Source organism: Tubulanus polymorphus, chromosome 6, assembly GCF_964204645.1.
Source record: "Tubulanus polymorphus chromosome 6, tnTubPoly1.2, whole genome shotgun sequence".
NCBI lineage: Eukaryota > Metazoa > Nemertea > Palaeonemertea > Tubulaniformes > Tubulanidae > Tubulanus > Tubulanus polymorphus.
The window spans coordinates 744820-767939 of NC_134030.1; the positions used below are offsets into that span (position 1 = coordinate 744820).

At 40.7% G+C, this 23120-nt stretch overlaps 1 protein-coding gene and 1 long non-coding RNA gene across 3 annotated transcripts; one reads left to right on the top strand and one right to left on the bottom strand.

The window, feature by feature from the left end:
* The first annotated feature begins 5313 nt into the window (after positions 1–5313).
* Positions 5314–6324, top strand: LOC141907604 (uncharacterized). Of its 2 annotated transcripts, none has more exons than XR_012619522.1 (4): positions 5314–5626; positions 5812–5901; positions 5999–6093; positions 6212–6324. It is a non-coding gene; the product is annotated as an uncharacterized LOC141907604 (long non-coding RNA). The 2 variants fall into 2 exon arrangements; XR_012619521.1 differs by having other exon boundaries at positions 5999–6118; positions 6212–6320.
* A 4714-nt stretch (positions 6325–11038) lies between these two features.
* Positions 11039–20725, bottom strand: LOC141906691 (uncharacterized). The gene is made up of 4 exons (XM_074795975.1): positions 20668–20725; positions 20136–20246; positions 16693–19632; positions 11039–16578 (listed from the first exon to the last, which is right to left on the bottom strand). The coding sequence occupies exons 3-4, from the start codon at positions 19615–19617 to the stop codon at positions 15670–15672; spliced, it is 3834 nt and encodes a 1277-aa protein (XP_074652076.1). The 5' UTR covers positions 19618–19632; positions 20136–20246; positions 20668–20725; the 3' UTR covers positions 11039–15669.
* Positions 20726–23120: the final 2395 nt, after the last annotated feature.

Here is a 23120-nt window from a genome sequence, read left to right on the forward strand (position 1 = left end):
CCACTAGTGGAATGCTCTCTCAAGTCAAGTTGAAATAGACATTAAATATCATTTCAGTATATCATTATCATAATTGACACAATCGCTTATTACATTGTCCACAACTCTGATACGAGTCCCCTCTGGTTCATCCTCTATTCGGCATCTGGACCACTGAGAATTACTGTCACAATGGACGAGATGCAATGGACCGGGTTCGAACCTCAGACACCCATCAAATGCTGGAAATACTCGCATGCCACAGTAGAAAATGCCATCGGAGGCAGGTTATAACCGTCAAGTGCTGCCCCAGTATAAGCAAATAGCGGTGAACATGGGAACTAAATTATTATTCGCATGCCACAGTAAGATCATCGAGCCGTGTTGCAGATAGTTACCGTAAAGTGCTGCCACTATATAAAAGATTATCGACAATAGAACTATTATGCATGGGTGCTATTTATTGTTTAACCTACATCAGTGATCATTTGAAAAATCACTCTCGAATAATTACTCGAACCCTAGCCTAGCATCAGTGTTTATTCTCTTCTGACTCAGCATCCAGAATCTTCATGCGGGTTCATTTGATCCCGAGGGACCGACCCCTCTAACCATGTGGGCGCTTGTTTTTAGTGTGCCTTTCATGATGAGTGGCAATAGGTTCAAACCTGCGGTTGTAGGCTTAATTTGAATCTAGTACTAGAGTTTAAACATTGTGGATAAACTGTGTTTAACTCTAACTCACCAACTGTGGACTCATGGATTCTGCCGCGGAGTTCAGATTTAACTCTACAACTGTGGTGTCTGCCCGACTGAGTTCAGAGTTAACTCTACAACTGTGGTGTCTGCCCGACTGAGTTCAGAGTTAACTCTACAACTGTGGTGTCTGCCCGACTGAGTTCAGAGTTAACTCTACAACTGTGGTGTCTGCCCGACTGAGTTCAGAGTTAACTCTACAACTGTGGTGTCTGCCCGACTGAGTTCAGAGTTAACTCTACAACTGTGGTGTCTGCCCGACTGAGTTCAGAGTTAACTCTACAACTGTGGTGTCTGCCCGACTGAGTTCAGAGTTAACTCTACAACTGTGGTGTCTGCCCGACTGAGTTCAGAGTTAACTCTACAACTGTGCTGTCTGCCCGACTGAGTTCAGAGTTAACTCTAAAACTGTGGTGTCTGCCCGACTGAGTTCAGATTTAACTCTACAACTGTGGTGTCTGCCCGACTGAGTTCAGAGTTAACTCTACAACTGTGCTGTCTGCCCGACTGAGTTCAGAGTTAACTCTAAAACTGTGGTGTCTGCCCGACTGAGTTCAGATTTAACTCTACAACTGTGGTGTCTGCTCGAGTTCAGAGTTAACTCTAACTAATAAGCGCGTTCCTGATTCAGGAAAATAGAAAAAATAAAGTCTCGTTTTTTATGTCTGGGAAAAGTTTCTCATGGTCAAATATATATATATAGATACTGATAGAGAGACGACATAAAGTTGATAGTGTGATCATTAATTCAATATTTTCATCTTTATTCCTACTGATAAAATCACGTGTTTTCTGGTATATATATAACTGCGTGAGCTACCGACCCATCAAACCATTCTTACAGCTTCCGGTACCTTGGTCTCCTAGCGGCAACATGCGTAACTTCGTTCTCTGTGTTATTGTAGGTAAGTTCTTTTACTCATACGGTGACCAATCATTGATGGGTCCAAATCATTATTGGGGCCCAATCACTGAAGGTGTCAAGCCTGGTAATACAGAGGGGGTACAAGTCTAGGTTTAAGTTTTCGAGGGGTCAGTCACTTAGGGATTAAGTCATTGAAGGGTTGTTTTATTGAGGGGTTACCAGTCGTTGAGGGGTTAAGTCATTGAAGGGTTGTTTTATTGAGGGGTTACCAGTCGTTGAGGGGTTAAGTCATTGAGGGTTGTTTTATTGAGGGGTTACCAGTCGTTGAGGGGTTAAGTCATTGAGGGTTGTTCTATTGAGGGGTTACCAGTCGTTGAGGGGTTAAGTCATTGAAGGGTTCTTTTATTGAGGGGTACCAGTCGTACTGAGACAGGTTTACAAGTCGCTGATAGTATTTTTATTCATAGTTAATTTTTTTAATAATTTTTCGTCATTTTCCTGACGTGGTTTTCTGTTGATATAGTGCTATCAGTAGCGGTTTGTGTTCATGGATACGATTGGCCCGGAGCGGATAAGGTCAAAGAATCTTGTAAGAAAAACTTGTGCGACAAAAAGGAGAACAGCAAACAGTGCGTGAAGGATTGTCTGTACGCGGTGAGAACTCATCACGAATGCCAAGGTCACGACAACACTGATGATATAGTCTTCTGTACCGGAGGTCTCATCGTTACAAAGTTGAATAATGTTAGGAATAAACTCACCGCAAAACAATAAATAGAAATGGAGTTGCTGAAAATATTTCAGAAATAAAGATAACGATGAAAATTTAAATTAGAGAAATTTAGTTCGATATTGATTCTTTTGATGGTGCGGAGTGAATCCGGTAATTATCAGGGTTCGAACCCAGGACACCCTGTGCTTATCCTTTATTCTACGCCAAGTCAACTGGGAATCTGTTCCAGCAAGAATTCGGACCCAGGGACCGGTTCCTCAGTTGAGACTTAAGTCCAAAAATTGTCTTAAATCTTAAGACTGGTCTTAAGTTGTTACATTGGTTATAGAACTAAGATGGTCTAAAATTGGTCTTAAGTCTAAGCCATGACTATGGAACTGGGCTCAGGAAACCATTCTCACATGTTTTAATATTCCCAATAGATGGTGTGAAATGTAACGGGAATATATCGAAATAAGTTATCGATGCCGTAAGTCTACTCCATTCACAGGGTCTTTCATTTTACTTATCACAGGATAACAGTAAAACTAACTAGAATATACATATAAGAATGACTTACCTTCTGAGAGACAATGATATATAATCTATTCTTATTCGTCCTATTTATAATATTTTGTAAATCCTACTACTTTATATTGTAATTTAATGCGTAAATAAAATAATATAATATAATCTGCTTACCGTGTGACGTGTAAGGTTCTGAGATATTGCATTTAGTAATGACTGTTACATTTTACATCAAGGTACGATTGTTGAATTGTAAAATAGCTTTTGACCTTTGGTCTGAAAAACTGCTTTCCCTATTTTGTCGAAACGCCAATCTATTTGCTCAAGGAAACATTTTGGACATTTACTCTTAAGTGTTGGATTTAGTATTCGAGTATTGAAGAAATCTAAACTTACCCGATTCTAACGTACTGTTTATCACCAGATTTCCAATTTCATATCGATGATATAACGCACCGCCGTGAATAACCATCGAATTAGTGTTCACACTGTTTTTATCGAAGTTCAATGAGTTTAATGCTTTCTCGTTACAGTTACCGTCCACGCAAATCATCACGTTTAAATATTGTTCAGATTTATTTATCCTTAATTCGAAAAATGTTGGTGAGTTGAGGGTTAATCGTTCAGAACTGCAACATATTTGGGAGACTTCGGATAACTTTATCGTGTCCAAATAGCACAGCGATATATTTTTGCCAGCGCCACGCATACAGATACTCCCAGTAGGAAATTCGATAAATGTTTGCTGTCCCGGCCAACGGCGACTGAACAGTTTACAGGAAAAATAGAAATTAAACCAATTGAAATATACTGTCGGTTCAAAAGTCAGTTTATCTCTTTTTTTCAATCTCACGAATGAATTTTGTTTTGGCTGTGAACTGGAACTGCTTTTGCCGCTCCAGGTCCAAACGCCAGAATCAGTTTGTAAATATGTAGCATTAGAATCGGCTTCGCAATTTATAAATATTGTCATCAAAATCATCAGATACGCGACACATCGCGCGGGAGGCTTCCGTTTAGTGTCCGCGGTCATTTTTAGTTCGTGCCCGTTTCCCGTTCCGTGTGCGCTGTGTGTACCGTCTCGGTGTGCGCTGTGTGTACGGTCACGGTGTGCGCCGTGTTTACCGTCTCCTGGGTGGAACGTGGTTTCAACAACCGTTCCCACGGTCTCTGTGGACCCTGGAACCTCTCACTGTCAGTCTCGCTCTATTCTAAAGTAATTCACGCGGAGCTCAAAACTCAGGATGTTGTTGCCTGTACTTGTTATCTGTTTTCTGACAATATTCTTCCCTAAACACAAGAATTGATTGAAGTCGATGGATTTTGAATTAGTTGGGTTTGAATTTGAATGATTTTTTTAGATTTGATACCTATTGAATTTTCACTCAACGGTTTTCAAGAAATACTTCAAATGTAGCCGTGGGCATTGTTAAAAAAACCTATACTCTCTACTCTCGCACTCTCTCTCCCTCTCTCCTCTCGTTCTTGCTCTTCTCCTCTTTCCTCGGCCCTCCTCTCGTCTCTCTTCTCTCCGCTCGTTCTCCCTCTTCTCCTCTCTCCTCTCTCCTCGGCCCTCCTCTCTTTTCTCTTCGATAGGGAACCGATACAAAAACCGATGGCACAAGTATTGAAGACTTATTTCCTCACCGTAACTCCACTAAAACCAATAGATCACGTGATAGCCTGGAACTCAATTTCTCTAGAACCCGTGTCGGGATCCACTTTCTCACAAAGCACGTGACCCGGCCGCCGAATCCTGGTTCAGATATGTGATAGCTTTTAAACGGTTTTATTTCAATAAATATTTATCCTCGCATCCTCATCATGGCCAAAAACTATTCTATATATAGGTTAAGTATTTATTTGACACACAAGCTTTCGCTACTTATGTATCGAAGCTTCATCAGGTGAATCGGGGCTAGGAAGCTTCTGTTCATAGCGAAAGATACAATGTCTCATTAATGATGATAGAATTCGATGTCCACCAAAATATTTCAGAAATAAAGATATAAACGATGCATAATGAAATTGTAGCAATTAGTTCTATTCATTTTTTTAATCATATTATATGAAAAATAATATGATTTAGCAGCCAGCAGGGTTTGTGTTGGCGTGAGCTCCGGCGGGAGGAAATCAAACCCTGGCAAGCGAGGATAGCCTACTCTATTCACCACGAAGGTACAGAGCCGCAACTTTCAGCGACCTTGACACCAAACACGTGAACTATCTAGGTGCGCGAATGTTGTTATGACGTCATAATACTCTAAATAAACAACACCGCGCGGTCTCGCGATACGCGCGTGGAAGGATCTAAAATCTATTCTGCGAAGTATTTTAAATAATATTTATAAAAGAATCCATTTAAATACTATAATTAACATATAAAACATAAAATTAATTGAAAGCAACATCGCTGGAAGATTAGTTTTAAAACTTTGATTGGTGTCAATCATCAATTACCGCTAGTCAAAATGGCGGCCGTCATGATAAACAAGACGGAGAATTTTCTTTAACTGACTGGATCTGGTATAAAATGTAGTATTTCACATCACAAATGGCCCATGTCCGTTTAAAAGAATAACTGTACCGCACTCAAGGCACCAAGGTTGGAATATGGCTATGGATCATGATAAAATAGTGCGCTACGACCGATAAAATATCAGCTGTCGGTACTCGGTCATGCCATGGTACGTCAGCAGGCCTACTACTACTCTTCTGTCGCATCGAATCGGAACCTGATTCCCGAAGCAGCCAAGGTCCTAACGAGAAGAATAAACGAAACAAATGTAAGTGTCCTGCGCTCAATTCTACGGTGTCTAATTATCTTCAAGTGTCTACTCCATCCACACTTTAATGTAGTCTACAAAAACATGGACAAGCGATACTTTAGATTAGGTTCTCATCAAACAATCTACTGGGGGTTGAGTGTACGTGTAGGTAGTGTACTCACTGCTACTTATCTTATTTTTAGGAAACATTTTTGACAGACCACCGATCTACTAGTGAATGATTTTTCCATGGACCCGAAAAGTAGGCCTAGGCCTCTTAGAGTCGTAAGAAGGTAGGCTATTCATGTCATTTATTTACATAACTATGAAGTCTTTACATAAATTTCCACATGCAATTTTTTTATTTCAAATGCAATGTTTTTTTTTCAGAGAGTTCAGCCTGTTACAGGAACCTGAACAATGCTAATTTAGAGGTCAACTTGTGACTAGATAAGCCAGGTTTACAGGATTGGAGATGATAAAAAGTGAGTAGGCCTCACTGACTGAATGGTAAATACATCATCTGTAGTCATCGCTGCTGTATTGAATCATTTAACTTTCAGCAATCAATTCATTTTTTTGTTTGCTTTTATTCATCTTTAGGTGATGCAGATGTCAAGTACAAGGACATGAAGTTGAATCTTTAAACTGGGGATTGTCAAGATTTTACTTGTTTCCATCTTTTCACTTAGATGTTTGAATAAATCTAAACATATAAAAGAGCTTTTTTTCTTATGCGTATTCCTGAAGTCGTGAATTCCTATTCATTCCTAATATCAGAAGAAAATAAGAGAAGCTTCGTCTACACTTGCATCTTATACCGAGGTTATGCGTCTACACTAAGCTCGAAACACGGGTTGAATGCAAAAAGCCAGGTTTTTGAAAAAGGAGTTATATAACCTATTGATAATTGAACCTATGTTCACGAAAAACTCTACAGATGTGGATTCAGTTACTGGAGCTAAATTAAGTGTAGATGCAGCCCTGCAAACGCTGGGTTTATAGGAACCCGCATACTTTGAAACCCGGGTTCAACGAGCTGTAGACGTGGTAATATATATCGCAGTCAGAGAAAGAAGCAAATTGAAAGTACATCAATCTTTTATTTCCAACCTAAAACAATGAGACAGAAGGTTTGAATGCAACAAGCCATTTGAGCAATTGCGGTTACTAATTTGTAAAATGTATTGATATGATATGGAAGACCAACTGCTGAATTCCATGGGTACCATCAGAACCAAATGCACGCTACTTGCCATCTACCTGAAATAAACAAATGTCAATATTATGTTATAAACAAATAAATATGAAAAAAATGCAAATTTCTGCTTGATACAACTTACATTTGAATGGGAAAAATCGGTTATAAAATATCTGCTATGTCTGACAAATAACTGACGAATCCTATAAAACAAAAAATATATTATCTTTAAAATAAAATTAACAATTCAAAGATTTTTGGCAATCTTCCAATACAATATACATAGGTCCCTAGTAGGCCTACGCTAAACACTAACTGAGCCAGACAACCTGATATCCTTTCAAACAAAACTGAATTCGACATTAGATGTGAGATGCGTGAAAATGAGCCATAGGCTGCTTTTCCACGAGAAACAGATCAATCAAATTTATTTCCCTTTAGCCGTTTCCACAACAAGGGTGCGGCACTGTTGGACAGGACAGACACACATTTTCGAGTCAGTATTAATCAATTGTTTACTGTGACTGCGCAGTAATTAGTCAGAATTTTAAGGGAAATCCCCTACAAAAATCGCCCAACCACCCGAAGACCTGCACACAAATTTCTGTGTCAGAGCCAAAATTGAGGTAACGCCTGCGCTTTTACAACTTTCTCGTGGAAAATCCTAGTTTAGGCATATTACGCAACGAATTCAATATTTCCTTATGCCAAATGATTATTCTCATAATAGTCCTTCATTTCAGGATTCAATAAGTCTCAGTATGTGTTTTATAGAGTGTGGCACTAGTCCAATTACAATAATTTTCGAATTTGGTCCGCAGTTTACGATTAGGCCTAACTTGATGACGCAAATTCTAAGTCAACTCATAATAGGGAGTACACATTCTATATATCAAAATTGACAGGAGAACAAGATCTAATTACGTATGTTTTCAGATTTCGAATGAACCCAATTATATTCGAGTAAAAGTCATCAAAATTAATAAGGTAAAAACGCTAGCTCATAAAATTAGTTTTGAAGTAGTACGAGAAACTGGGAATATCTCACTTATTTCCAATGCCATATAGACATATAAGGTATCATTCGATTCGTTTTTAGATGGGTTTTAATACTATTGTGTATTTGGATGACTGAACTGTCTATTCTACCTTAAATTCTTCCAAATCTTTGAGATTTCGGAGGCCCAAAACCGGCAAAATGACAAAATTACTTCCTGGTTTTCAGCGCCGCCCTGGGAAATTAATATGGCGAAAGTTGAGAAAACTGGAACATAGCTAAACGCTAAAACACGTATATTTTCGTTTTAGATGTGGTTCGGTTCGAATCCCTAATACTTAATACCTTAAAACGTGACATTAGTCCGGGTGCCGTTCCGTATTCATTCAACACGCGCGCTCAACCGCGAAGCTATTTTTAGCGCAACAATCAATTTAACCAATAGAGACGCGCTACGTCATAACGTTCGACATGGTCGCATTTGCCTTTACTCGTACCGTCGTGTCACAGGGTCTTATCATTCTACTTACCACAAGATAAGAGTAAAACTGGACTGAATAACTTACCTTTGTTTGCGACTGTTTGTTACTATATTTTCCTCTCATTTACTTAACATTTTTTTTTAAATTGAATTATATATTTTCGCGCTGTTATTGATACTGAATTGAACACAACATTTAGATATCTTTTTAATCAGTTTCATTATCAAAACATGTATAAGGTATTTACAGCGTTTTTCGCCATTTACCTTAAGAATAGTTATCAATTACTATATAACATATATTTTATCATCTTTAAGCTTCGCCGCTAAGCTATTTTGTCTATTGTGCTATTTCTCGCTCACATTGTCTAAATTGTAGACCTTGAGTTTATCAAATAAACTGTAAACTGTAAACTGTTTGTTATCAAAATAAAATAGTTTACATTTACAAATCAGAAGACAAAATAGGTAAAGTGGGTTTCAGGTTGAAGATCGAAAAAAATGAAAATACAAAAATTGATATTATCAAATATTTCGTAATCAATAATTGTGATAATGATGATTTATCTGCACTTTGAATAAGATTAGAAAATTTAAAAATAGAAAATGCAATTATCGGCGAAATACATTGGGCTAACTTTGAGATTACAAAAATTGTCGATATAAAAAAAAATATTATCATTTTGTTTATTTAGAAAAAAATCAAAAGTGATAGTAAAATATTGAATCATTTAACTTCTTTAAAATATTTTCATTTTTTACCCTTTGGTCAGAAAAACCACTTTCCCTATTGCTCGTCGAAACGCCAAACTAAGTATTTGCGTTCAAGGAAAGTGTTGGATTTAGTACCGATTCTAACGTACTGTTTATCACCAGATTTCCAATTTCATATATATATAATATATTGCGCCTTTAATAACCATCGAATTAGTGTTCACATTGTTTTTGTTGAATTTCAATGAGTTGAATATGAAAGCTTTCTCGTTACAGTTACCGCCCACGCAAATCATCACGTTTAAATATTGTTCAGATTTATTTATCCTTAATTCGAAAAATGTTTTTGAATTGAGTGTAACTCGTTCAGAACTGCAAACTATTTGGGAATCTGGAGATAATCGTTTCGTGTCCGAATAGCACAGCGTCGAATCATTGAATCTGATGTAAATTCCTCCAGATGGAAATCTGATAAATGTATGTTTGTTTTCCTGGCCACCAATAGAGATCAGTTTGTAATTACAGGAAAAATAGAAATCAAACCAATTGAATTCTATTGTCGGTTCAAAAGTCAGTTTATCTTTATCCGAATTTTTGAATCTCACGAATGAATTTTGTTTTGGCTGTGAACTGGAACTGCTTTTGCCGCTCCAGGTCCAAACGCCAGAATCAGTTTGGGAATATGTAGCACTAGAATCGGCTTCGCAATTTATAAATATTGTCATGAAAATCATCAGACACGCGACACATCGCGCTGGAGGCTTCCATTTAGTGTCCGCAGTCATAGATTCGCGTTGTGTGTACATCATCAAATTCACGGACGGAAGGAGGCGGTCTCCGTGTGCGATGCTGTGTGTACGGTCTCCGTGTGCTCTGCTGTGTGTACGGTCTCCGTGTGCGCTGTTGTGTGCACCATCTGGAACGTGGTTTATAAACAGCCGCTCGCACGGTCTCTGTGGAACGAATCGGCACTGCACTGTCAGAAATCACCTGACTAATCACGCGGATGTTGCTCTCCCTCCCGGGCCCCTCCCATCTCCCCTCCCTCCCTTTACCTATCCCTCCCCTCGCTGGGGAACCGATTGATAAACCGATATGACAAGAGACAATTCAGTCTCCCCCTGACGGCACCCGCTAAAACCAAAGCGTGCAGCGGTGGCCAGTGCCGCCGGAACTGAAGAACCGCACCTTTCAATCAGTAGGCTGTTAAAAGGTTTATTTTCAATAATTATACGTTATCCTCACATCGACAACATGAAGTATAAACCAAAAAAATTAGTTTCAGCAGTTTAACAAGAATTTTAGAATGAGTCCGCCGGACCTCTGGTCGGTGTAATCTGTCATAGAATAATTCTATTCGGTAAATAGTTTGTATAGACATGCGAATAGTTAATTAGTTCACACATTTGCCGCTAGTGTAATGTATAGAGGCAGCACTAGACGGTTTGTATTTATACCCGCGCTTTTCCTACTGTGGCATGTGATGGTGAATCGTCCTGGTTCGAACCCGGATTTACTGATTGAGCGCGGTCCTAATGCTGATACTGAATAGATGATGTACAGGGGTGTACCGGGCTCGAACCCAGTAATTACTGATACTGATTCAGAGTGGTCCTGATGCTGTATAGCGGAGTGTACTGGGGTGTCTCTGGACGCCGGTTCGAACCCAGTAATTATTGACTGGTGATACCGATTCTGAGTGGCACTGATGCTGAATAGAGGATCTACAGTACAACAGGGGCGGGTGTCCCGGGTTCGAGCCCAGTAATTACTGATTCTGATTCAGAGTGGTCCTGATGCTGAAAATATGATGAGTGTCCCGGGTTCGAACCCAAATTACTGATATTCATTTAGAGTGGCGCTGATGCTGAACAGAGGATGTACAGGGGTGTCCCGGGTTCGAAGCCGATATTGACAGCAATTTCGAATTTTGATCTGATAAAATTCCTCGATGATTTGAAAACTCTTAAAATCATTCAGCGAATTTGAGAACGAGGAAAGACGAACAAAACGCAAACATACAGAATCGTTGCTTCTTTTTATTCCTAGAACAATGAATTGAATTTGTGGGTGAATTTTAGCTGGATATTTATTATATCATCAACAGTAACAATTACATGCACCAGAAACACTATATATACCATAGTAGAACTAACAGAACTAACAGAGCTGGTCAGAACTAACAGAGCTGGTCAGAGCTAACAGAACTGATAAGTGTCAGCAGCAGACTGGTGCAAACTGGATACATAATCAATAAGCGGAAATATGTTAAAGTTCACCGGTTGATCCGCTGTAGAACAGACCATTATTCATATATAGAAATATAATGCCATAGTTCGTTTGCCGTCAATGCTGGAGACTTAATCTACAAGATAATCCTAGTTTCATAGACATGAGTTAGACATTAAGACCAGTCCAAAGACAATCTTAGTTCTATAACCCATCTAACTTGAACTCAAATCAAACTCGATTTATGTTCTATGCTGTTCTGTCTGCGCCTGGTCTTAAGATTTAAGTCCACTTTTGGATTTAAGTCAATCTTAACGTATGTACAAAAGTGATCTTGAATCCTAAGACTGGTCTTAATTTGTTACGTAGATTGGCTATAGAATTAAGTTGGTCTGTGTGTCAGTAGCCTGACTATGGAACCCTGGATGTTCTATGTGCAGTGGTCAGAACACAAAGAAAAACAGTTTGGGTGATTTAAAGATTTGATCTCCACTTTAAACAGAATTACAATCTCACATTTCAGTGACCGCCACAAAATGGCGCCTAGAAACTGGAAACTTCTTTATTGACTGAAAATGTCTATCAATATGAAGAAATATTTCGGGTGGCTACTATACTATACAATGTACCAACCTGCGTCAGTCAAAAATGAAAATTCTAATATTTTTGATCGAGAGCTATGCGTGATGAGCTTTCCAGTGATATAAAATTTAAGGGGTATATAATTGAGTTGATAGCATTACAAGCCTTCAGACTGAAAGTAAAGTTTCATATGAAAATGATTACAAACAGTAGTAACCACCCTTCATCTCTGCCTAAAAAGATTCAATATAAACATTTTAAGTCAATTTTACAATTGTGGGACGTTTTATTACTAAATCATGGATATTTTGGTTTGAAACATAGAACAGATATACACAGAACATAGCAGCTTCACCGGGCTTTACTACCCCTCCACCCTTCAAAAATACACTACAGCTAATTATAATAATAATCACACTGATCGCGATTAAATTTACATAATTAACATACAGCAGCGATTAGTTAGATATTTAAGCATTATTATCATTATTATTAATCAATATTATCTCTTATTATTATCATCTATTATCACATGAGCTATTAAATATGTAACTTTACTGCAAGCGCCACCTACGCGTTTGAAACTAATTATAATTATAGCAATAATTATTACGATATATATTATAACATTATGAGATTTTCCTAGCCACGTTTGTGTCTCTAGTTAGATGCGATTAATTGTTGATTATACAGAGACTTGTTATTGATATTGTGGGAGTCAAAAATAATACAAATACTACAATTCATACAGGCAATATTGGATTTTGATGAAATCCAATATGGCCGCCGACCGTAATATGACACAGGTGTATTGATAGGTAGGGGGAGGGGAGTGGGGGGAGGGGAGTGGGGGGAGCGAGGGAGGATTCTAGAATTGCAGACAACCGGAGATGAGTTACTCAATATTAACTCATTGATGATATAAGGAAACGGTTACCATTAGTTACTACCATAAATACGCTCCATTCAGGAGGGGTTACAAAAACGGGAGGGAGGTAATGAGGGAGGTTTGGAGGTTAATAACTTTCCCATCATGAAACAAGAGTTTAAGAAAAGCAAGAACACATTAAACAAATGTAACTACAAATATAGACAATAATTAGATGAGAAATTGACAACGCGATAGCAGTATCCAGATAGCGGTACCCATCTGGATAGCGGTATCCAGATAGCGGTACCCATCTGGGTAGTGGTATCCAGATAGCGGTACCCATCTGGGTAGTGGTATCCAGATAGCGGTACCCATCTGGGTAGTGGTATCCAGATAGCTGTACCCGCCTGGATAGCGGTATCCAGATAGCAGTATCCAGATAGCGGTATCCATCTGGGTAGTGGTATCAGTACCCATCCGGGTAGCGGTATACCCATCTGGGTAGTGGTATACCCATCCCCGGTAGCGGTATACCCATCCTGGGTAGCGGTATCAGTACCCATCCGGGTAGCGGTATACCCATCTGGGTAGTGGTATACCCATCCCCGGTAGCGGTATACCCATCCTGGGTAGTGGTATCAGTACCCATCCCCGGTAGCGGTATACCCATCCTGGGTAGCGGTATACCCGTCTGGGTAGTGGTATCAGTACCCATCCGGGTAGCGGTATCAGTACCCGTCTGGGTAGCGGTATACCCATCCTGGGTAGTGGTATCAGTACCCATCCGGGTAGCGGTATACCCGTCTGGGTAGTGGTATCAGTACCCATCCGGGTAGCGGTATACCCGTCTGGGTAGTGGTATCAGTACCCGCCTGGGTAGCGGTATACCCGCCTGGGTAGCGGTATACCCGTCTGGGTGGCGGTATACCCGTCTGGGTGGCGGTATACCCGTCTGGGTAGCGGTATACCCATCTGGGTAGCGGTATACCCGTCTGGGTAGCGGTATCTCGATAGTATGTACAATACATAGTTAACCATGAGGTATTTATATGTATAGTATTATTATATTAATTATAACTGAATTAAGTTATAATTAATCAATCAATGCCTTTTAGTTTAAACAACCACCATGATGACCTTCGGTCCTGTGCGACCCCTGTCTGCTTGAACCCTGTACTGTGTAGCCTGGCACCTCACCTAACTTGGCCTGAACCCGTACAGGAGCTGCACTTTGCTCTGGGGAATCACCTGTACTGCGCCCTGGGGTACTGAATGACCCCTGTACTGGGCCTGAGGTACTGAACGACCCCTGTCCTGGGCCCAGATGACACATATCTAATTAATGCCCTATAATTGTTACATTTATAACAAAACATTTAGAACACTGAACTCATTGAAAACTGTTTTCAATTATCTTTCACGTTGAGTGGAAACAAAACTCATTCCTCACTCTGCGTGACCCTCACAGACGCATGAACCTCACTGCATGCAGAGAGGTTCCACAAGAACCTCCTCGAAATAACACCACTATGATTCGGGATTTTGAGAAATATTTCAAACCAAGTTTATCCTAAATGAACCCAAAAGACAATCAACTCATGAAACAAATTCACAATTTTACAGAAATTTTACAATTTTACAGATTCTGATTAATTCCTCGTTGGGAGAATTTGAAAAATGAAAAAGAAATAAATACCGTGTCTCCTCAAGTTAACAATGTTCGTGAAGTCGTTGAATTTGGATAAAACACTGAAATATTTACACAATCGTGATTTGTTTTAAAAAGAACACCATGATCTGATTCTACATTAACTGGATCCAGTTTTACAGTTTAGGATCCAGTTCCAAAGTTCTGGATCCAGTTCCAAAGTTCTGGATCCAATTCCACAGTTCTTAACCCAATTCCACAGTTCTGGATCCAATTCTACAGTTCTGGACTCAGTTCCACAGTTCTGGACCCAGTTCCACAGTTCTGGATCCAATTCCACAGTTCTGGATCCAATTCTACAGTTCTGGACTCAGTTCCACAGTTCTGGACCCAGTTCCACAGTTCTGGATCCAATTCCACAGTTCTTAACCCAGTTCCATAGTTCTGGATCCAATTCTACAGTTCTGGACTCAGTTCCACAGTTCTGGATCCAGTTCCACAGTTCTGGACTCAGTTCCACAGTTCTTAACCCAGTTCCACAGTTCTGGATCCAGTTCCACAGTTCTGGATCCAGTTCCACAGTTCTGGACTCAGTTCCACAGTTCTTAACCCAGTTCCACAGTTCTGGATCCAGTTCCACAGTTCTGGATCCAGTTCCACAGTTCTGGACTCAGTTCCACAGTTCTGGACTCAGTTCCACAGTTCTGGATCCAGTTCCACAGTTCTGGACTCAGTTCCACAGTTCTGGACTCAGTTCCACAGTTCTGAACCTAGTTCCACAGTTCTGGATCCAGTTCCACAGTTCTGGACTCAGTTCCACAGTTCTGGACTCAGTTCCACAGTTCTGGATCCAGTTCCACAGTTCTGGAACCAGTTGACTTATTATTTACAATACATCTATTTACAATACACCAATACATCTATCTACAATTGTTCATTTATTTACAGTTTTAGTCATACAACGCATTCTATAAAATAAAATTTCTGTCAATATGACATAAGTTTGGTCCACTCTGTATTTGACACTATTTCTATCACTGGGTAGACATCTGGGGTTGGAGGGGGAAACTCTGAGAGAAGGGAAACGAACATTTGGGGAGGAGGGCTGTCTGGGGGAGAGGCCGTCTTGGGAGAAGGGCAAAGTAGTTACATAATTTGTTCCAAACCCTTGAGTGAGAACACATCAGTGTATTATATTGTATATAATGAGTTATCTTACATTAGTGAAAAATATACAAACTAAACATCAGTGAAGTGAAGTGGTGGTTCACTTCCACAGTAGTGTGAATTAACATCTAACCTATAACCCGTTTGTTCATTAACGAGCTGTATAATTGATTAATCAATATGAGTTGGTGCTGGTGAATCGAGACCGGTTGTATTCGTACTATCGGCTTCAGTTTGTGTTACTGATGTTCTCACTAAACTCAACGGTAATTCATGACGACGCTGTACACCTACCCCTGACACAAGCGATGACGGCTGCACACCTACCCCTGATACAAGCGAGGAATGCTGAACATCCGCTCCTGACAATGACGACTGCTGTACACCTACGCCCGACTCCCCTGAAGGCTGTACACCTACCCCTGAAATAGTCGCTAGCTGTACACCTACCCCTGACTCGAGCAGCATCGGTCGCGTATACTGTGTCGCATCAGACGGTGATAATTGAACGGTTGCCACGGTAACATCAGATTGAGCGGTGGTCGCGAGTTCCGAGAGACATCTCAACTGGGCGCTAGCGGTCAGACGTACGTTGCCGTGACAACTATTACCAACCGGCTGGTTACCACTGGCGACAGGTTGGTTACTACCGGTAACAGAATGGTTGCTACCGGTAATGGTCGATGGTAGTGAATGAATAACGTCTGTCGTCGTCGCGGTGATATTTACCGGTAACCGTGACGACGCGATTGACGCTAACATCGGGAAACGACCTTGAAGATTTTCCGGCAGAGAAATTCTCGATGCGACGATCGACGGAACAACGCGATTGGTCGAAATCGTAACCAATGACGACGGAGACGACTCGGTGGACTGGTCGTCGACGTCGATATCGTCGCCGGGAGGTAATATAGATGGCGCCGGTGGTGTTCCGTCTTTACTCTTCTCGTGTTCTAGTACGTGTTCGACGAACAACGAGTGATCCCTAAAACACGTATTACAAGCCTGACACTCGTACAATTCTCCGTCCGTTTCCTGTTTAATATCCTCGTCCGACGTCTGATGCAGTTGAAGGTGAAGGTCGTACGAGTTTAAATATTTGAATATTTTACCGCAGGTGGCGCACGTGAATTCACCGGTATCGGTAACCGCGGCGACGTTACCTCCGTGCGCGTCGTGTATCGCGGTGTGCATGTCGAAACTCGATTGAAATCGGAATCGTTTATCGCACAATTTACAATCGTAGGAAACATCCGAGCGAAGTTCGCCTTCTTTCGGTATCGCGTGGCGACCTTTAATACGAGCCTGCGATTGGTGAACGCTCAGATATTTCTTAGAAGCGAACGCGCGACCGCATTCGCACACAAACGGTTTACTAGATGAATGTTGTCTGATGTGAACCGTTAGATCGCCTTTATACGTGTAAGTACGACCGCAGATACTGCATTTATACGGTTTCTGTTTCGTGTGAGAACGAATGTGTTCCATTAGTTTACTGAAATATTTGAAATGTTTCCCGCAGTATTCGCACGCTCGAACCTGAGTCTCGCCGGTCGACTCGTCTTTATATATATAATCCTGCGGAGAGATCGTTTTATGCGATTCCTCGTCGACGATAATCAATCCGTTTATCGTTTCTTTCGTCATCTGTCCGAGATCTAGTTCTTTAACGCGACCCGACGATCCGCAAACCAGTCCGGAGTCCGGCTCAGATTTTACGCCGCTGTCTAGCGTTTTCGATTCCGACGAGGAGTCCGACGATTTAACCGATTCCGAACGTTGGAAGATGGTGTATTGTTGCGATTGTTGCGCGGTCGCCGCCGGTGATAACGGGGTCAGTCGGTACGTCGTTCCGTATAAGCTGCGTACCGCGTCGTTAGGGGTTAACGGCGTTAACTGTTGTAATTGAGCGGCGGTTGCCGGGCGTAAAGGAGCGAGAGTAGTCAATCTAGCGGTAGTATTATCGTTAGAGTGGTCGCCTGACCCGTCGACCGGTATCGACTGATCGACCGGTTCTAACCCTTGCGCCTCGGTGATGGTCGTTAACCCTCGACTCGTCGGAACAATGGAAACCGGTAACGACCCGACCGTCGTTAGGTAATACTTTGGATACGCCGTCGCCGGTAACCGCGACAACGCGTTCAATTTATTGATCGATTCTGATTGTTGGTCGTCGTAATAACGCGCCGAGTCGTAACTAGACGTCGTGGTTACCATGCCGACGAGTGAGTTATTGACTCCCTCTGGTGAGAGAATGGCCGAACTATTGTGAATATTTCTTTCCAATTCGAGAACTTTATGAATGTTATTTTCAGCGGGAGTCGATGATGTCATCAGATCGTGAAGAGCTTGACGTACTCCTTGTTCGCATTTAACACCTACAGGTGGCGCCACTAACTCCGATTTATTCTCGGCGGATGTCATTAAACCGTAAACGGCATCACGTGACCCGGAACCACCCGCGGTCGGACTACAGAAACTCTGTAACATCTCTCGAATAACGGAGGATGATCCGGAGCCACCCACTCCACCGCCGAGCGAACCCTTACGCGATAAATCAGTCGGATGATTCTGATCGATGGTTGCCGTGACTACGACGTCGTGAGGTACTGGAGCCGGAGTAGCGGTACTGGCGGCTGAAGCGAGGGCGGAGAGACTCGGAGCGGATGCACTGTGACACAGTATCGCTCCTCCACCGTGACCTCGCGACGGTGGAGGAGGTGGAGAATGATCCACTAATCTTTCCACACTCTTCTCTCTTTTATATAAAAAACTACGCACTTTATCTTTCACATTTTGACCACTTGACTGTTGACCAGTTGACTGTTGACCCGTTGACTGCTGACTGGTCGACTGTTGACTCGTCGACTGATCACTCGACTCAGACAGACGTTTCTGATTGCGGTTGTCATGACGATGAAGCCTCTCGAGTATCTCTCGATGTTCGTGATGTAAATCATTAGGTAATACGACGTCGCTATGACGACGCTCTAACGGATTACGATATTGTTGTAGATCGTCGGGTAGAAGATTACGGTCGTCATGACGATGATGGTCGTCGACTCGTAGTACCATCGGCTGACCGATCAATTTAGATTTTAAAGTCTGCATATTCTGAATGTCAGTCGGAGGAGATCTGGAGCGCTCCAACATAACAGATCTGGATTGCTCCAGCGACGCAGATCTGGAGTGCTCCAGCGTAGATCTAGATTGCTCCAGAGGGGCAGATCTGGAGTGCTCCATGGCAGATCGAGAGGAGTGATCTGGTGCTGATCTGGAGGAGTGCTCCTGCGTGGATCCAGAGGAGTGCTCCGGATGAGTTTCGTCAGACATGTTAACTTTTTTAATCACTATTCTCGCGTTGCGTTGTACGTTCTGATAAATCTGCTCGGGATCGTGCTCTGAAGAGGAGTGCTCCGAGGAGGAATGCTCCGATGGGACAGGAGTCTGATAACAGCGTGACGACATGGATGAATCCGACTCGCGACGTCTCGGAGGTTCCGGAGGAGGTCTCATCTCGAGTAGGGATGGCTCCGATGAAAGTCTGCGCCGTTTAATCGGGTGGATGTAGTGTTTCGTTTCGCCGGGTTGTGTTAAACGTCGCGGTATTTCGACAATAGGTGGCATCTGATTCACCGGTGAGATTTTATCATCGTTAGTTCTAGCGAGAGATATAGGCGGCGCCACCGCTCGAGATAAGGACTGCTCCTGATAATAACCGGTCGTCGGGTTATTTACGAGCGATTGTTGCGACGACGATGAAAACACGGCTGCACTTTGAGTCCCGGACTGCGGTCCGGATCCGGAACCTTGCGCCGCTGGTTGTTGATACGACGCAGCACCACCAGGTGGCAGTAGTGTTTGACTGTTATTCCCATACGGTAGCGATGAGGGGGTACCACTATATAGCGGTTTGGATGAGAGGTTCTGGATCGTTAAAGGTTCAGCTTTACTCAATAATTGCGCGATTTGAATAGCGAATGTTGGATGAGAATCGGACGTGATACACAGAGTGCCTTCAATCTGTATCTGTGATTTATGGGGAACTTCTTTCGTACAAACTTGACAAATCACATCGGTCAACAGAGCCTTAACACGTTCCTTTACTTCCTGTATCATCCTGTCGGTCGGTATCTGCTCAAAATAATCATCATTATCAATTACAGGCTGATCATACAGTAGCTGATCACAGGGAGCACCTCAAAAATATTGATTAAAGATGGACTAGCTGATCATGTAGGGAGCATCTCAAAAGTATTGAAATAAGGACCAGATGATCATAGGGAGCATTTCAAAAATGTTGAAATATGGACCAGCTGATCATAGGGAGCATTTCAAAAATATTGATTATAGATGTACCAGTTGATCATGTAGGGAGCATCTCAAAAGTATCGAAATAAGGACCAGCTGATCATAGGGCGCATTTCAAAAATATTAAAATATGGACCAGCTGATCATATAGGGAGCGTCTCAAAAATATTGATTATAGCGTAGGGAACATCACAGAGAAAGTTTCTCTTCAATTGTTGAATTCTAACTCACAACTGCGGGTGGAACTGAGACAAATTTTTATTTTCTGGGTCAATGATATATCTCTAGGGATTGATTCTAGATATCGAGATTTTGTTAAACAATACCTTAAAATCACACAGGGTTATTTACATTTACAGGTCAGACTTCACGAGGAGGGAGTCCCTACAATCACTCTCTCTTTCTATCTTATTACAAACATCTTCAATGTCGACCTTCTTAAAAACAAAAAAATAAATAAATATTTAGAAAATGGTCACATGAATTTAAGAATTCAATTTCATTTCATCATAAATAAAAATTAATATGTTTTGTTGAAATGTCAATATATGAATAGTTGATATAATTTCTGGAATCAACTTTTAAACAACTACTATTTACAACAGTTAAGTGGTAATGTTTTTTAGTTTGACAGTTAGTTAGGAATGTCTAGTGTTGACCTAGATTCGGTCCTGTCTAAATATCTCCTTCCTGACAATTTTCCAAGATGGCGATCCTGGAAAATCTGACCTTTTCTAGGATTCGATGTAACCGTTCGTCGGAACAGGGTTTAATGCGATTTCTAACAATACCCGACCGTTCTACGGATCGTCGTGGTGATAACGGTTATCAATTCGAATCGATTAAGACAATTCTTACCGGTTTAATTCGAGTAAATTTCGACTCGATTCCACGAAGTGAGGAACATTATTTCCAGGCACTACCAGCGCGCTCTAATCCACCTCCTAACACAGGAGAACAGCAGGTGCCCGTTAATTTATTTTCGTTTTCAAATAAATCGGTTTTTTTGCGCTAATGCGAAATTTCTCAAGCTCGACTTTTCTAAAGGGTAATTTCCATCAACGTCGATTTCGCTGATGGGTTTAGGTTGTTGCGCGAGAGTTGTGTTGAGTTGCAAAACGTGTCAACATTACGTTTTCACTTCTCGGACATCGATGTGCCTGGAATCCGAGAAGTAATCACGTGACCAGAATAGATCGACGCGCTAGCCAGACGTCACGTGACCACGAGCTGATTTATAATACACGTCCGGCGGAGTGTTCGAATCCCATAAATAGTATATTCCTCGCTTGCCGTAGCTGCCTCCATTGCGAAAAAAAATATTTTCAAAGTATCAAAATTTGTATTTAAAACAGGGGAACAAGCAAATATTTCTGAGGTCTCTTTCAGAAACATTTTTTAACCGAAATCACATGTCTCGTAAAGTGCACGCGACTGCACTGGAAACGCTCGTAGACATGTTTCCGGTTCCGCGTTCCCCCGTGTGCGTGTGTGCGGCCGTGCGCGCACACGACACAGGGAAACGGAAACACATTTCTGTCATTTCCATGTTTCCGTGCAGTGTGCGGTGTGCGGTGTGCGGTGTGCGGTGTGCGGTGTGCGGTGTGCACTGTTTACACATTTTCCGTGCCACGTTTTAAACAAACTGCAAACGTTTTGAACGCATTAAAAAACTAAAATCCCAATGATGGAAACATTTATGTATGCCATGTAAATTTAAGTGCATGGTAAATTTACCCGACGGAACTGATTCAAATATCATTTCACTTATAAGTCTTCAAGTAGCTGTAGTGTCTACTGCGCTCGCGACGGCTGCAGGTGCCACAAATAATAATCATTCGGTATTTCCGATATTTTAGATTTGTTTAATTAGCGCGTGACGAAACGCAGGATTCTCTCGAGGACCGTGGCATGTGTTTTATGAAAAGGATACAATATTGTCAGTACTGGTAGTCACAACAGTACGGTGAACAGTCCATGTACGGTGCATGAAATTACTACAATCATCAAACAGATACAATCAAACGTAAGTTGAAATTAATTAATACTTTTCACAATAGGAAATACTCGATGTTAAAAGTTTATAAATCGGAAATGGATTGTTTTGATTTTACAATACATTTTTGAATATTTTTCTACTTCAATTTCTACAAATATACATATCACAACTGCGAAGAATTCGACATTTTTAGCTAAAAATTTTCTGGCGTCACGTCATCTTTGAAAATAAACTAATTTTAGAATTCTTCTTAAGTCAAACTAAACTATAAAACTGGATGCACTTAGCTGTCTCATTTCATGATGTTACTAAAACTTTAGAAATTTTTAGATTAACATTACAATTATATATTTCACACTGATTCGTGTTCCAGGCAAATAGAAGTTTTAGTTTTAAGGTAAATTTAAGTAATTCCATTATTGAATCAATTGTTTGAGTTAACAGCCGTAAACTCAGTCCGCGCTGGTGACGGCTAAAAAGCCTAGCTGCGGTCAGTTCGAAAAACTTTAATAAAATAGAATAATTTCAAAAATATGGTACCCTTAAGTTGTTACACGAAGAATTAAACTAAAATTTATACCCACCAAATCAACGCTGGATTTAGTTTTTTTTTCACGATCAAAAATGGAAAATTTTTTGTTAATTTGCCAATTTGAAGAAAATATCCAATTATCGAAGACTAAAATCAAAAATTTTGAGACCAAGATTTGATTTGATTTAACCAAAATCCCAAAACTGAGCACTCAAAACTTCTTTGATACCAACGTTATGATAAATTAAGTCTAGTTATTTTATGACGCAGCGTACTACCTGATTTAAGGTTAAATTAACACAATTAACATATGGACTGCATTCTAATTTTCATTTTATAAAAACCGTTACAATATATGTGAGACGATGTGCACAACGTCATCAATATTAGCGTTTCAATTCAACAATCACAACTTTTTTTCAACTAAATATATTTTCAACTCTTATTTCATATTTGATAAATTCTAATGATTATTTTTGAGAGGTAGTGGACTACGTCATCAATATATCGGGTCTAGACTGGTGGCGGGTCAATTCAATTCAATTGTCGATATAATTTCAAAACCAAAATAACTTCATTGATGCTTAATATTATATCTTATTTATATTATATTTTCTAATGTCGACAATTTTCAGAAGTATATCAGAAGTTATGTGTTATTTATAAAGGCGTCAATAAACTTTTAATAAAGTTTTCTTGTTATCATTGTCCAAATAATATAATGTGTATAATGTGTATGTGCTATCAACGAGAGTAACGTTTTATTCCGTTATATAGACG